The following is a 12,239-nucleotide window of genomic DNA, read 5'->3' as shown; positions in this document are numbered from 1 at the left end:
CTTCAACTCCACTACACTTCAGAGCAGGCCACAGCTCAGAAAACAAATAAAATGTCATCAGAGCCCAGGACTCTCCACCCAAGCCTGGGGCTGGGACTGCTGGGCAGGCCACCAGCCTGGTGGAGGTGAAGCCTGAGTCTCTGAGGGACCCGTCCAGGTTCCCGGGGCCAGGGCTCCGAGGCAGGACCTCGCCTCTTCGGGGGCGGGGGGGACTCCAGCACGGCAATCCTGCAACCTGGGCCCTGCACATGTCAAGTCCCAGGACCCTCCCAGGACGTCAGAGGCACAGACCTTTCCTGCTCCCAGTACCCAGCCAGGGCCCTGCCATGTCGAGGGCGGGGAGCCAAGACAGAGCGGAGCATTCTTGTTCCAGAAAGGATCCTCCGGGAGAGCCTAGCTCTGTGTGCATGCGAGCACGCAAAGCTTTCACGGGGGAAACGGAGCCACTGTCGGCCCACACGGGGCCCCGCCACCCCACACTTAGCTTTCTTTTCTCTTCCCCACACGCAGGCACCCACCTAGGGGTGCAGATCCAAAATCTACCACTTTGTATCCTGTGGCCTCAGTTTCTCAAAGCCAGTCTGCAAAATGGGCAGGAGTGCCCACCCCTGGGGGCTCTGGGAGGAGCTTGGCGCCTGCAGAAGTCATCACCTTAGAGGCAGAGTGGGTGTTCCCAGATCTGACCACCCGTATTCCAGTGTCCCTGCAGCGCGCCCTGTTTGTGAGGTGGGGGGGTGGGGCGGCTGGGGTGCTCAAATCCTCACCCTGACACCCGGGGTTGGGGGCCACCTGCTGGCTCCCCGCCACCTCCCAGTCTCAGCAAACGTTCCCACAGCTGTGCCGGGTTCTGGCTGCCAACCTGGTGGCCAAACTGCGCCCCAGGCTGCAGGGGGGCGGGCAGGCAGGAGGGACGACTGACCGAGGGGTTTCATTCATAATCAGCTGTTTGAATTTCCATTCAGCACAGATCCTTCACCCAGCCTCACAGCCTGGCTGCCGGCCCCACCACCAAATTAATATCCTTCCCGGCGCTCGTTCATAAAGTCTCCCCACCCCCTCCCCCCTTCCCTGCCTCTCACTGGCTCCCAAACCCTAGGGAGGGCAGCGGCCGCGGGGGGGTGGGGGGTGGGGGGGAGACGCCTGGCCAAGCCCCTTCCTCCTGCTACGTGGGTCAGGGCCTGGAGTCGGGTGGGGGGACAGTCTGGGGTAGGGAAACCGCTGGGCGGGATGGCAGCAGGAGGACAGGAAAACTGAGCCTCCGCGCCTCAGGGGTGTCCTCCCCCCAAGTGCAGGGCCAGCCCCCCCCCCCGGAGGGCGCCCCGCACGGCAGCCGGGTGCGCCGGAGTGAGGGGCCCCATTTCTGGAATGGGGCCTTCCCGGGTCTGAGGCTCCCGGTGCTAAGGCCCCCTCGTTGACCCTGCCCACCCGCGCCCTGCTCCGGGGGAGGAGGGGTCCCGCGCGTTCCAGGGCCGGCGGCCTGCTGGCCTCGGCAGCCCGGGCGGCGGCGCACAGGCCGTCCCGGTGCCAGGGCGGCCGCAGGCTGGGAGCGCACAAGTTGCTCCGCCCGCCCCGGCCCGGCCCCTGCGCAGCCCGGCTGGAGCTGCGCGCCCGGGGGCCGCGGGCGGACCGGCGTAGCCCGGGAAGTGGGGGGGGGGGGGGGGGAGCATGGGGCGGGGGGGAAACCGGGGCGGGACCCCCTTCCCCAGCCGCCCGCCGCCCCCCCTTCGCCCCGCCGCCGGCCCGCTGCCCGCTCCCGCCCCGAGACCGAGTGGCGGCCCGGCGCCCGCGCCCCCCGCCCCGGCCGGCCCGGGAAAAGTTGCCCGGCCGCCCGCCCCGGGCCGGCGCCCCAACAACTCGGCCAGGGCCGCGCGGAGGGGGGCGCGGGGCCGAGCGGCCGGGAACGCGCCCCGCCGCCCCGCCGCCCCGCCGGCCCGGCCCCGCGAGCACTCACCGAGCGGCAGGAAATGTTTGGTGTCCATGTCGGCGGCGACCGCGGCCGGCGGCGGGACGGCGGGCGAGCGCGGCGGCCCCCGGCGCGGCCGGCCGGGCCCGGGCGGCGGGAGCCGGCGGCGGCGGGGCGGCGGCGGCGCGCGGAGGCCGCGGCGCGGCGAGTTGTTGCAAAAGTCGCCCAACAATGTAAACTACTTGAGCTGCGCGCCGCCGCCGCGCGCCCGCGCCCGCGCCCCCGCCGCGCGCGCGCCCGCGCCCGCTCCGCTCCGACCGCGGCGGCGCCGGCGGGGGGGCGGCGGGGGGCCCGCGACGGGCGCGGACTCGGCGCAGCGCCGCCGCCGCCGCCGCCGCCGCCCCGCCTGGCCCGGCCGCCCCCGCCCGGCGCGCGCCCCCCCGCGGACCCCGCGCCCCCCGCCCCCGCGCGCGCCGGGCCGCGAGCGCGGAGCGGGCGCCGCGCAAACTTGCGAGTTGGCCGCGGCCGGGCCGCCCCGGAGCCGCGCGGGGGCGGCGGGGGAGGGGCGCGCGCGCGCGCGCGCGCGCGGGGTTCCCTCCCCGCTGTCCCCAGCCCTCCGCGCGGAGGGGGGAGGCGGGCGGGCGGGCGGCGGAGCCCTAGGCGGCCCGGCCATTGTCTGGGCGGCCACACAAAGCGGCCGAATGCGCCGCGCGCTGCCCCCGCCCTCCGCCACGTGGGGAAACTGAGGCTGGCGGTGGCCCGAGCTCCAGCGGGCGCACGGGCTAGGCCTCCGCCAAGGAGTCCTCCAGTTTCTGGACGCGTCCTCTGGCCGGCCCCCACTTTCAAGCCCATGGAAAGCCGCGGTCCCCGGGTACCCTCTGCCGTGCCCCGCGGCCGGCCCCACGGGGCAGCCGGGCCAGGCCGGGGCTCGCGCTCCCTGCACGGTGGCCGGACTTCGGGGACCCCTCTTTAGAAGCGCCGGGCTGGGGAGGAGCTGCCGTGAGTTGGGCGCTGACTTTGGGGCCGGTGGCTACTTCCCTACCCTGACTTTTAAATTTGTGATTTGTTTAAAAACGGAAGGAAGGACGCTGGCCCTGAGACCGGGACCGCTCGGCAGCAGGACTTGGGGTGCATGAGTTACCTGCATGGAGCGACCCTCCCTCAGCACATGCAGCCCAGGGGCGCCCCCTCCCCACCAGCCCCCAGGAGCCTGGAGCACTGCTCCAGGATCTTTCCCCTGGAGACCCACCCAGGCTCCGGGAGGTGGAGGGGCTTACCGAAGCCACGCTGGCTGTGCGCAGTGGTCCTGGGGCCACCCTGGCCTGATGTGGAGGGAAATGATGACTGGATGTGGACGGCCTTGCTGCCCAGAGAGACCCCAGCCCGGACAAGGAAAGGGGGATCCTGCCTGGTGCGCCCCTGAGCAAGCCTTGAGACCCTGCTGGGCTTTACCTTCCCCTCTGTGAAATGGGGAGTAACAGGACCCACCTCCCACCTGACAGTTAGGAGCTGGGTCTCTGAAGGGCCATTTGGGCCTGTCCAGGAGGGAGGCTCTCATTCCACTTGGGGCAGGAGGACGGTGGGGGGTGGGGACAAACACTGTTGGAGAGCTCCCCCCACAGCAGAACCCCCCGGCTGGTCCTGTCCCCCTGGCTCCTGCTTGATCCACACTCCCCTCCCCTCCCCTGCCGCAGAAAGCCTCCCCTTTGCTGGCCCTTGAGCTCCCCACCTGTACCCCCCCCCCCCCAACCTGCACAGCTCCCTGCCTTCCCTTCAGCCTCGGCCTGTTAAACTGTGGCCTTCAGCCACTGTCTTCACACCCTCCTCACTGCCTGGGACACAGCTTCAAAAACTCACTTCCTCCTGCCAGGGCCGGGGCAGGCAAGCACACAGGGAAAGTTCCGAGAAGGAGCAGACGGAGGCACTGACACGTATGGAGAGCAGTTCTCAGGCCTGCCTCTATCGCCCCCCGCGCATCCTTGGCCATGGTGCACGGTCAGGTCCCTTTGGGCCCTGTCCTCCCGGCCGGCACCATCAGACCCCACCACTCCCGCTACGGAAGAGGCCAGCTGCCCTTTTCTTGCAGGGACCCCACTGGGCACAACTGACCAGGAAGAAGCTCCCCAGGACCACAGCACCCACTCCTCTGCCTGACAGGGTCGTCCAACAACCCAGGGACGGTGGACGGTACAAGCCACCTGACTGATGAGAACACGAGGCTGAGAGAGGGGACGTACGGGAACATGTCACACAGCAGTGAGGACAAAGTCAGGATTGAACCCAGGGCCCGTCCTTGGACTCTGTGCCAGCAAGGGTGCAAGCCTTCACAGGCCCCGTGGGCCTGGGTGACCATCAGTGACGCTGCCTCCCTACCACCTCCTGTATGGACAGCCCATCCACAGTCCAAGGCTCCGGGCCTCAGGACAGAGAGGGTGAGGGTGAGAGTGAGTGGGGAGGAGCAGGAGAGAGAGAGATAAGTAATCCCTGCTGTCCAACGTCGTGGATCATTCATTCATTCATTCATTCATTCATTCAACAAACGTCCGTTGAGCCCTTGCTCAGGCGGTGGTGTGGTCCCAGATGGACAGGCATGGGCCAGATCCCAGCGCTGCCCCTTTCCAGCCGTGCAGCCAGGCCAAGTCACCCCCCTCCCGATGCCTCAGCTTCCTCATTTGCAAAGCAGGGACGACATGCCCTCCTGCCTGAGTCACCGCGATGACGACATGAGATGGCACCAAGTGAGCTCGGTTGCCACTTGTCCTGCCGCCACTATCATTAGGTGATGAATTAGGCCCTCTGGGAGCCCCAGCCCCGAGGAGAGACAGGACGTGTCCACAGGGAACTCTCTTTTAGGTGCAGAGTAATGGGCACGCAGGAAGAGGCGTGGACAGTGACTGGAGGGCCAGGCCACGTGCAGCCGGGGGCCCCGGGCGCTTCCGGGTCCGGCTGGTCCTCCAGCTGGGTTTTGAAGGAGGGAAGTTTTCACCGGGTAGAGGCAGGGGTGAGGACACTCCAGGCGGCCGGGCCGGACCCGTGTGAGCGCTGGCCTGGCCAGGAGGGGAGGTACTGAGCTCCTGGAAGGAACGGCAGGCAGCCCGCTCGGCCGGCAGGTCACAACTCGCTGGGCGCTGTGGGAAAGCCGGTCCTGGAGGCCTGGGAGGCTGGGCTCAGGCATCTGAAGTCACCTCTGACAGTGGGCAGCCTGGCTCCCCGCCCCTCCCCAGCCCCACCCCTGCCACGGAAAACTCGACGCTGGAACCACTGGGGCCTGGAGCCAGGGAGACACACGCAGGCGAATTTCCATGAGGGCTCCCCGCCCCAGGGAAGGCACAGAGGCCAGGGGGTGAGGGGCCCTCTGTTCCTAAGACAGATCCAAGGAGGGGTCGTCCAGCCGCAGCCTGCGAGCATGTGGACAGGGGAGCGAGTGCGGGGTCCCGGGCCTCAGGCCCGCTTGTACTCCCGCCTCAGGGCCCACAGATGCCGACTGACCACAGGTGCCCTCAGCCTTGCCTTCTGGTGAAGGGGTACAGGGCGCGGGGTGCCCTGGAGCCACCGCCAGCGGCCACGGGGCCGCAGCGAATCCGGCTCCTTGGTGGAAAATGCCTGTGCCCTTTCTATTTCTAGGTTTCGCTCCCCTGAAACCGGGGCTCTTTGTGGAAATGCTCCCACAGGACACCGCCCGGGACGGCGGCTGCCCCGTTTGGTGTAGCCGGGTCCAAACTAACCATGGAAAAAAACGCCCCCAGCCTTCCTGCCATGTAGTCTGCAGCCAAAAAATGTTTTTATAGTAATATCCCATCTATTTACAACCTGAGATCTAAGAGGGTTTTGTTTTTTGTTTGGGGCTTTTTTTTTTTTTTTTTTCTTTTAAACCATCCCTGAAGGATGCTTTTTAAGGTATTTTGGTCTATTTCATGTGCCTGTCTCGGCAGAGTCTGGTAAACAGTCTCCGGAATCACTTGGTGAATAATATTTTTTAAAGGCCCACGTCTGCCGGGCAGGGGCCCCTGAGGCTGGTGTCTGGGTGGACAGCTCCCAGCAGTTCAGGGGACACCAAGGGGCACCTCGGCCACTTCTGGCTCCTTCCCGTAAACAGGGTCCACGTGATCCTGAGCCGGTGACCAGCAGGACCTCACAGGGGCTTAGGCTCGTCCTCATGGGTGGGTGGCCTGCCTCTGTCCCCAAACACCCAGCCCAGAGTGCCCTCTCTCACTGACTCCGCGGCTCTTCTGGGGGTGACGCTCTCTGTCTGTGCTGAGAGATGACTCAAGCTGAGAGGTGGTGAAGCCCAGAGAGGCAAGGGCTCGCCCCAGATCACACAGGGAGGCCTGATGGAGCTCCCCTCAGTCTCCCCCTGTCTCCCCCTCAGTCTGGAGGACACGGAAAGTTGCCTGTGTCCTCGGCCTCCAGTGTTGTGCTCAGCGGAGGGAAGGAGCAAGGATGGGAGAAGATGGGAGGGGGGAGGGGAGGGGATGGGAGGAGAGAAGAGGGGACCTGGGGAGGGGAGGGAGGGGGGAGAGGAGGGGGAAAGGGAGAGGACAGAGATAAGGGGAGGGGAGGGGAGTGGAAGGGGGAGAGGAGGGGGGAAAGGAGAGGACAGAGAGGGGACGGGAGGGTGCCTTCTGTGGCCGGGTTTGGCCCTCTGTGGAAAGCCAGCAGCCCTGCACCTGTCCACAGCTCCTGGCCCCAAAGGACAGCTGGCCTCGCACACCCAGGCCCGGCAGACCGAACCCCAGAAAGAGAGGATGGGTGCTGTGTGAATCAGGTGCCCTGAGGGTTGCTCCCTCCCGGTGGGGGGGGTGGGGGTGGGGGGGCGGGCGGAAGCCCAGTTCCAAACCTCCAGGGAGCCAAGGGCGGTTTGGGCAAAGCCATTCAAGTGAGCCAGGCCTGAGGGGGGAGGGGCTGGTTTGGGGAGAAGGGCCAGGATTTGGGAGGACTGGTGGGTTCCTTCCAGGGCCCTCCAAAGAGACGCTCCATCTGGATTCCGAGGCTGCCTAGAAGCGGTCCCAGCTGCCTGGGAGGGGCGGGGGTGGGGGGGGCAGCCGCAGGCTGGAGAGGGCCTGTGATTGCGTGAGGTCTGAGTCAGGAGAGGACACCGGTGCTTCCTAGGTGCCTCTCGGTGCCAGGCCTCTGCACCCTGCCGGGCACTGTCTCCCCCAGACACCCGGCCCTGCATTTCCCCATTTCACAGATGGAGACACTGAGGCTGAAGGGAGCCTGGCTCCAGGCCGTGCGGGGGCTTCAGCACCAGGGGCATCAGCTGCTTACCGGGGAAGCCTCGGGACAACCACCGGCTCCCGACCCCTGCCTGGAGCTAACTGTCCCAGTGCCCAGCTCCTCACAGTGTGGGGGGGGGGGGGTCAGCTGGGCAGCACAGGGCGGGCAGAGTCCAGAGAGGAGGGCCAGGCAGCAACACTGGAAGGCTGGGTGCTGGGGTTGGTACCGGCAGGCGCAGCCACCAGCCCTCACATGGCTCTCTTGGGTCCACGGCCTCCCATAAAACGGAAGAGAGGAGCCACCAGCCACAGAACCTTCCCGGCACACGGGGAGAACCTGTGCACGGCAGGATCTGTCCCAGGAGCCACAGGGATCGGCCACAGCGTCCCAGCCCTGGCGTCAGCCCCAACCTCGCCTGACTGGAGAGGGCGCGCCCCTCCCGGCCCCTCCCCTCCGTGCCCTCTCCAGACGCCGCCCGTCCGGCAAGAAGGCGATGTGTTTTATCGGGGGCATTTATTATCGACAATTGCCTCATGAATCTCCCTCTATACACATGCATATACATAAGAGGTGGGTAAGTATGCAGGGAAAAGCCACCGAGCCCAATCTCACTGATGGAGTCAACTTGCCCCCATAAAGATAACGGGAAATGATTCATAATATTTATTTGACAGACATGATATGAACCGTAATAGCCTGTTGGGATTAAAAATATCCGTACGTCTCTGTCATCCACCAATGTGGTTTAAATATTATATATGTGGCCACTGGGGCAACAGGGAGCTGGGAGCGGTTATTGATAGCGGCCATAAAAAGGAGTCGTTTTGCACTGAAGGATGGGGAAAGTAACCGAGGAGTTGGCCCCAATGCTCCTTGGGGCTCGCATCGAAAGAACCTGCACTTGAGACGACGCTCCCCGCCCCCCCAGACTGCCAGCACCCGGGGGCTCGGCCGGTGGCGGTGGTGTCGCGGGAGGGCCAGCCCCAGCTCCGGGCTGCAGCGCAGGGTCCCCACAGGGGAGGCCACCAGGCCCCACCCTCTCTGGCCGGAGACCCCCACAGGTCAGCCTGTCCCCAGCCTCCACCCAGCAGAAGAGAGCATCAGCCCCCTCCCCGCCACACTGTGAGTCAGTCACTCCCCTGCTTAAAAACTCTTTCAAGCTCCCCACTGCCTTCGGGATAAAGTCCAAACTCCTAAGAGAACCTCAGCCCTTCCCATGAGCCACACCCCACCCCCCAGGCCGGCAGCAGGGCAGGACTGCTGCTCTGGACCACGGTCCCCAGCTGGCCACCCCACAGCACACTCCAAGGCCCAGCTCAGACGGGCCCCTCTCGGCAGTTTGCAGACCACCCTCCCCCAGCACGCACAACCCCCAAGCCTGGCTGGGGCTTCTCTGTGCCCCACGGCAACCTGCACCCCGTGTGTCTCTGTGTGGCCTGTTTCCTTGATATTCCCAAGGCCAGGGACCCAGGATCGGCAGCTTTCCATTCCTCCCATGGAAAGTCCCCCATGGTCACCAAGGGGGGGTGGGGAGGACACGGTTTTAAAGAGCCCTGGGCCCTGCCGTGGCCATGCAATGGCTCCCCCCCCCCCAAGCCCTGGGGGTGGGCCTCAGGATCCTCGTTTATTGTCCACCTAGGTCCTCCTAGACTTAGAGAAGTATTTCTCTCCCAGGACTTCGGTTTACCTCTCAGTACAGCGACCCTTCAGCATGGGGATGTCAAGGCCCCTTGAATACCTCACAGGAAGCCATTTAGGGTTTGCTTTGGGAAGTGCCCACGGGCATTGTCACCGAGAAAACCTCGGGGAGGGTTAACCCCCTCCACCACCACCCTACCTCACCCCACCCGCCTGGCCCCCAGCCCTATCAGGGAGCCCGGACCCCAGGCTGATGAATTACCGGCTCCGGGTGACAATGGGCCTTTGTTTGTCCCACTAATGAGGGTCCCAGCTCCCTAAAGGAGCAGCCTCTGGGCTGAGACACCGGCAGGAGGGGCGGGGCAGTCCTGGAAATGAGGTCACCCGGGAGGAGGGGCCGGGGCCCCACTGCACACAGTGCCTGGGGTCTGCGCCCTGGGAGAGGACAGACAGATGGATGGGAAAGGTAAGAACCAGGCCAGAGCGTCGCTGATGAGCCGAAGGACACAGAGCACGTGTTTCCCAGCCTGCAGGCACAGACCTTCATTTTACCCCTTTTAGGGAGACCTGGTTCTTGCTAGGGACCCCCAACTGATGCTCCCAGCCTCCTGCTGTGTAGGCAGCGCTGGTCACGTGTGGGGCTCCCAGCTCTGCCAACAAATGCCTGGACCAGGCAGGAGCTCCTGCTGTCCATGTGTTGAACCCCCCCGGGGTCTCCCTCAAGCAGGAGACACCGCACTTCGGGATCCCTCTGCTTCACCCACAGACCCTGCCAGAGCCCCGCGCGCAGTGGGCATTTGTGGCCCCGGCCCCAGTCCTCGCCCTCTTCCCTGGGATGTGAGCATCAGGGTCTCCACCTGCCTAGGGGCAGTGGAAATTCAGAAGTGGTAGGGGGGGAATGGAGACCAGGAGGTAACTGGTCCCATGCCCGGCCCGGACGGCCTCCCCGGGCTCAGTGCTCGCCAGACGGGCTTAATGACATTTGACTTTTTTTCCCCCCTTAAAAAGATTTTCTTCAGGGTTATAAACTATTTCCACGGACAAGTGACCTAGCAAACTCACACGTACCAGCGTGCCTTTGGACAAGACACCCTCCTGCCCCTCCCTCCCCACTCCAGCATCGAGGTGGACACGAGATTGGAGAAATGAATACGGCAGGTGGAACAGAGGGAAACCCGCAGAAAGGTTGGAGTATAACATTTTGCTTGGTTTCGTTTCCTCGGTGATCCTGGTCTGGAAGGGCAGGTGTAAGACAGGGGAGGGGCCGCGCCCTGGTTGGGGCCGGCTGGGGGCTCCCCCGAACCTGCCCATTATCCCGTCTACTCCAGAGGGGCTGTCCAGTCACCGCAGAGTCACAGACGCCCGAATCAGGAGGGAACCCCAACCGATGGGGGGGCGGGGAGTGATGGGACTGACCCTGCGGGGTTCAAGTGTGGATCAAATGAGATAATGTCTGCAAAGCCGCCAGCCCAGGCCTGCCCCAAGCTGGCGCTGAATAAACGGCCTGGCTAATAGGATCATCGGGCCCGGCTGGGGTGCAGCTCCCCACGCACATTCAGTCAGGGCACCGCTCAGCCCAGAGCCCAGCAGTTGTCTGGAAAGGCAACTTGCCCAAGGCCAGGCCCCAGCATTGACCGATGGAGGCCCCGTGGCAGAAATTTCCAGACTGTGCTGGTGTTTATATGTCGGTCCCTGGTATCCCAGGTCCCTTCTAGTGACGTCTGTCCACAGATGGGGTGATGGCGGGTGGCTCGGGCCCTTGGGAGCCGAGCTGGTTAAGGGCTTTTCCCCACCAGCTGCATCGTGCTGGGCGGGCTTCTGGGTCTCAGCTCTTGAGGAACACAATTCCTGGGCAGGCAGGAGGGGACAGAAGGGCCTCCCAGTGGGCCCTGGGAGCCTGTCTGAGCTGGCTGGAGGGCACAGGGTCAGCAGCAGAGAGCCGAGCTCCTGCCTTGCCAACGGCACACTGCATCTGCCGTGGGCAGAGAGCGTGGCCGAGAGCCCCTGGGGGAGCCGCTGTCCCCACACAACACCCGTGACCACTGGTGCCAAGGACCTGGCTGGCACACCACAGCCCTGCTGCTGGCCCTCTCAGCAAACCGATCAGAGAAACATTCACCGGAGGGCATGCCATCACCCTCTTGGTCTGACTGGTGTCGCCTCCTGGGGTTCAGACTCAGTGAGGCGCTCCGTCACTCAGCTCCCCCGCTCTCGATTTCCTGCGTTAAATAAGCCTGCCTCCCACGCCCCACTGGTGTGGGGTTCCAGAGCTCTCTCCCGGGGATGCCCTGGTCATCACGATGCCCCTCGGGGCAGGGAGGGGTGCCTGGAACAGAGCAGGAACCAAGCCCGAGTCCGAGCCCGGTGCCCCCCATGCCGTGAAGGGTCCTAGGGAAATAATCTCGGAGGACAGCCTGGGGGCAAAGGTGCTGGGGGAGGCCGGCCGGCCGGCAGCCGGGAGGCGGCACGCTGCCTGGACAGCCACTGGGTTAGCCGGTTAAATAACGATTGGCCAGTTAAATACACAGTTGTGCAAAAACAGTGTATTGCCAAGTGAAAACACAGCGGCGTAAAGTTACATACAGAAGGATTCCAGTTAAGAACGCTCGCGCCAAGAGTCTGGCGAGAACCCCCCACCCCCGACCACTGCTCATCCACGGTGGTGAGTTCTAGCCACAGAGCCGGGGGGCGGTGGGGGGGGGGCGGCGTCCAGATCTTCCTCCGTACTTATCTTCGTTTTCTGTAATGAGCCTTTATTTCTTTATAATCAGAAAAAAGTAGGGTTAACAAAAGTCTGTCTACAATGCGTCTGAAACCCCAGCTCAGGTCCCGTCTCCCCTCTCAGAACCCCCAGCCGGCCCCCACCCCCGTGGCGCCCATGTGACAGCCTCACGGGCTCTGGGAGCAGTGGTCATCTCCCCGGAGCCCTCTCCTCTCCTCTCTGCACCCCCCTCCTTGTCACCGGGGGACTCCTTGTGCCCACCATCCAGCCTCCCTCCGGGGACAGGCTCTGAGCCACCCGAGTCGTTCTGGAAACATCCATGACTACTTTGTACAGATAGGAATATGCTCTCCCTCCCCTCGATCGGCCGGGAGGGGGTTTGTCCGATCCGCCCACCTGTCACTGGGCCAGGCGGAATTAACAATACACTTAATTTCACAAGCGTGGAAGGTTGTATCTAAATGGCCAAAATATTTGGATCACGGCAGATAAGTGAGATCATGTCAGTGGTTTTCAAAGCTGACACAGAAGCCACTTGGCCTTTGTTCCCAGCTGTCTGTTGCCAACACAGCCAATGGTTGAGCTCGTCCTAAAGGTTTTGAGCTGCAGAATGGAGCCCGGGACCCCAGCACCACGCAGATGCCACCGGGGGATGGGGGGCAACGAAGAGGGAGAACACAGCCCAGGCCCCTCTTCCCTCCGCCTCCAGGTGACACGCTGTGTGACACCCCATGGGCCAGGTCCCACCATGCCACCCTG

At 64.6% G+C, this 12,239-nt stretch overlaps 1 protein-coding gene across 1 annotated transcript in view; it reads right to left on the bottom strand.

Annotated features, from left to right (window-relative positions):
* RXRA (retinoid X receptor alpha) overlaps positions 1-2,076 on the bottom strand; it is a 96,086-nt gene extending 94,010 nt beyond the window's left edge. The window contains exon 1 of the mRNA XM_045469695.1: positions 1,952-2,076. Coding sequence (XP_045325651.1) covers positions 1,952-1,979 — 28 coding nt within the window. The 5' untranslated portion in view covers positions 1,980-2,076. The remainder of the gene's footprint in view (positions 1-1,951) is intronic.
* Between the last annotated feature and the right edge of the window lie 10,163 nt (positions 2,077-12,239).

Source organism: Leopardus geoffroyi, chromosome D4 (genome assembly GCF_018350155.1).
Source record: "Leopardus geoffroyi isolate Oge1 chromosome D4, O.geoffroyi_Oge1_pat1.0, whole genome shotgun sequence".
NCBI classification, from domain to species: Eukaryota; Metazoa; Chordata; class Mammalia; order Carnivora; family Felidae; genus Leopardus; species Leopardus geoffroyi.
The sequence above is the reverse complement of the archived record's forward strand: the minus strand, read 5'-3'. Positions and strand labels throughout refer to the sequence as shown.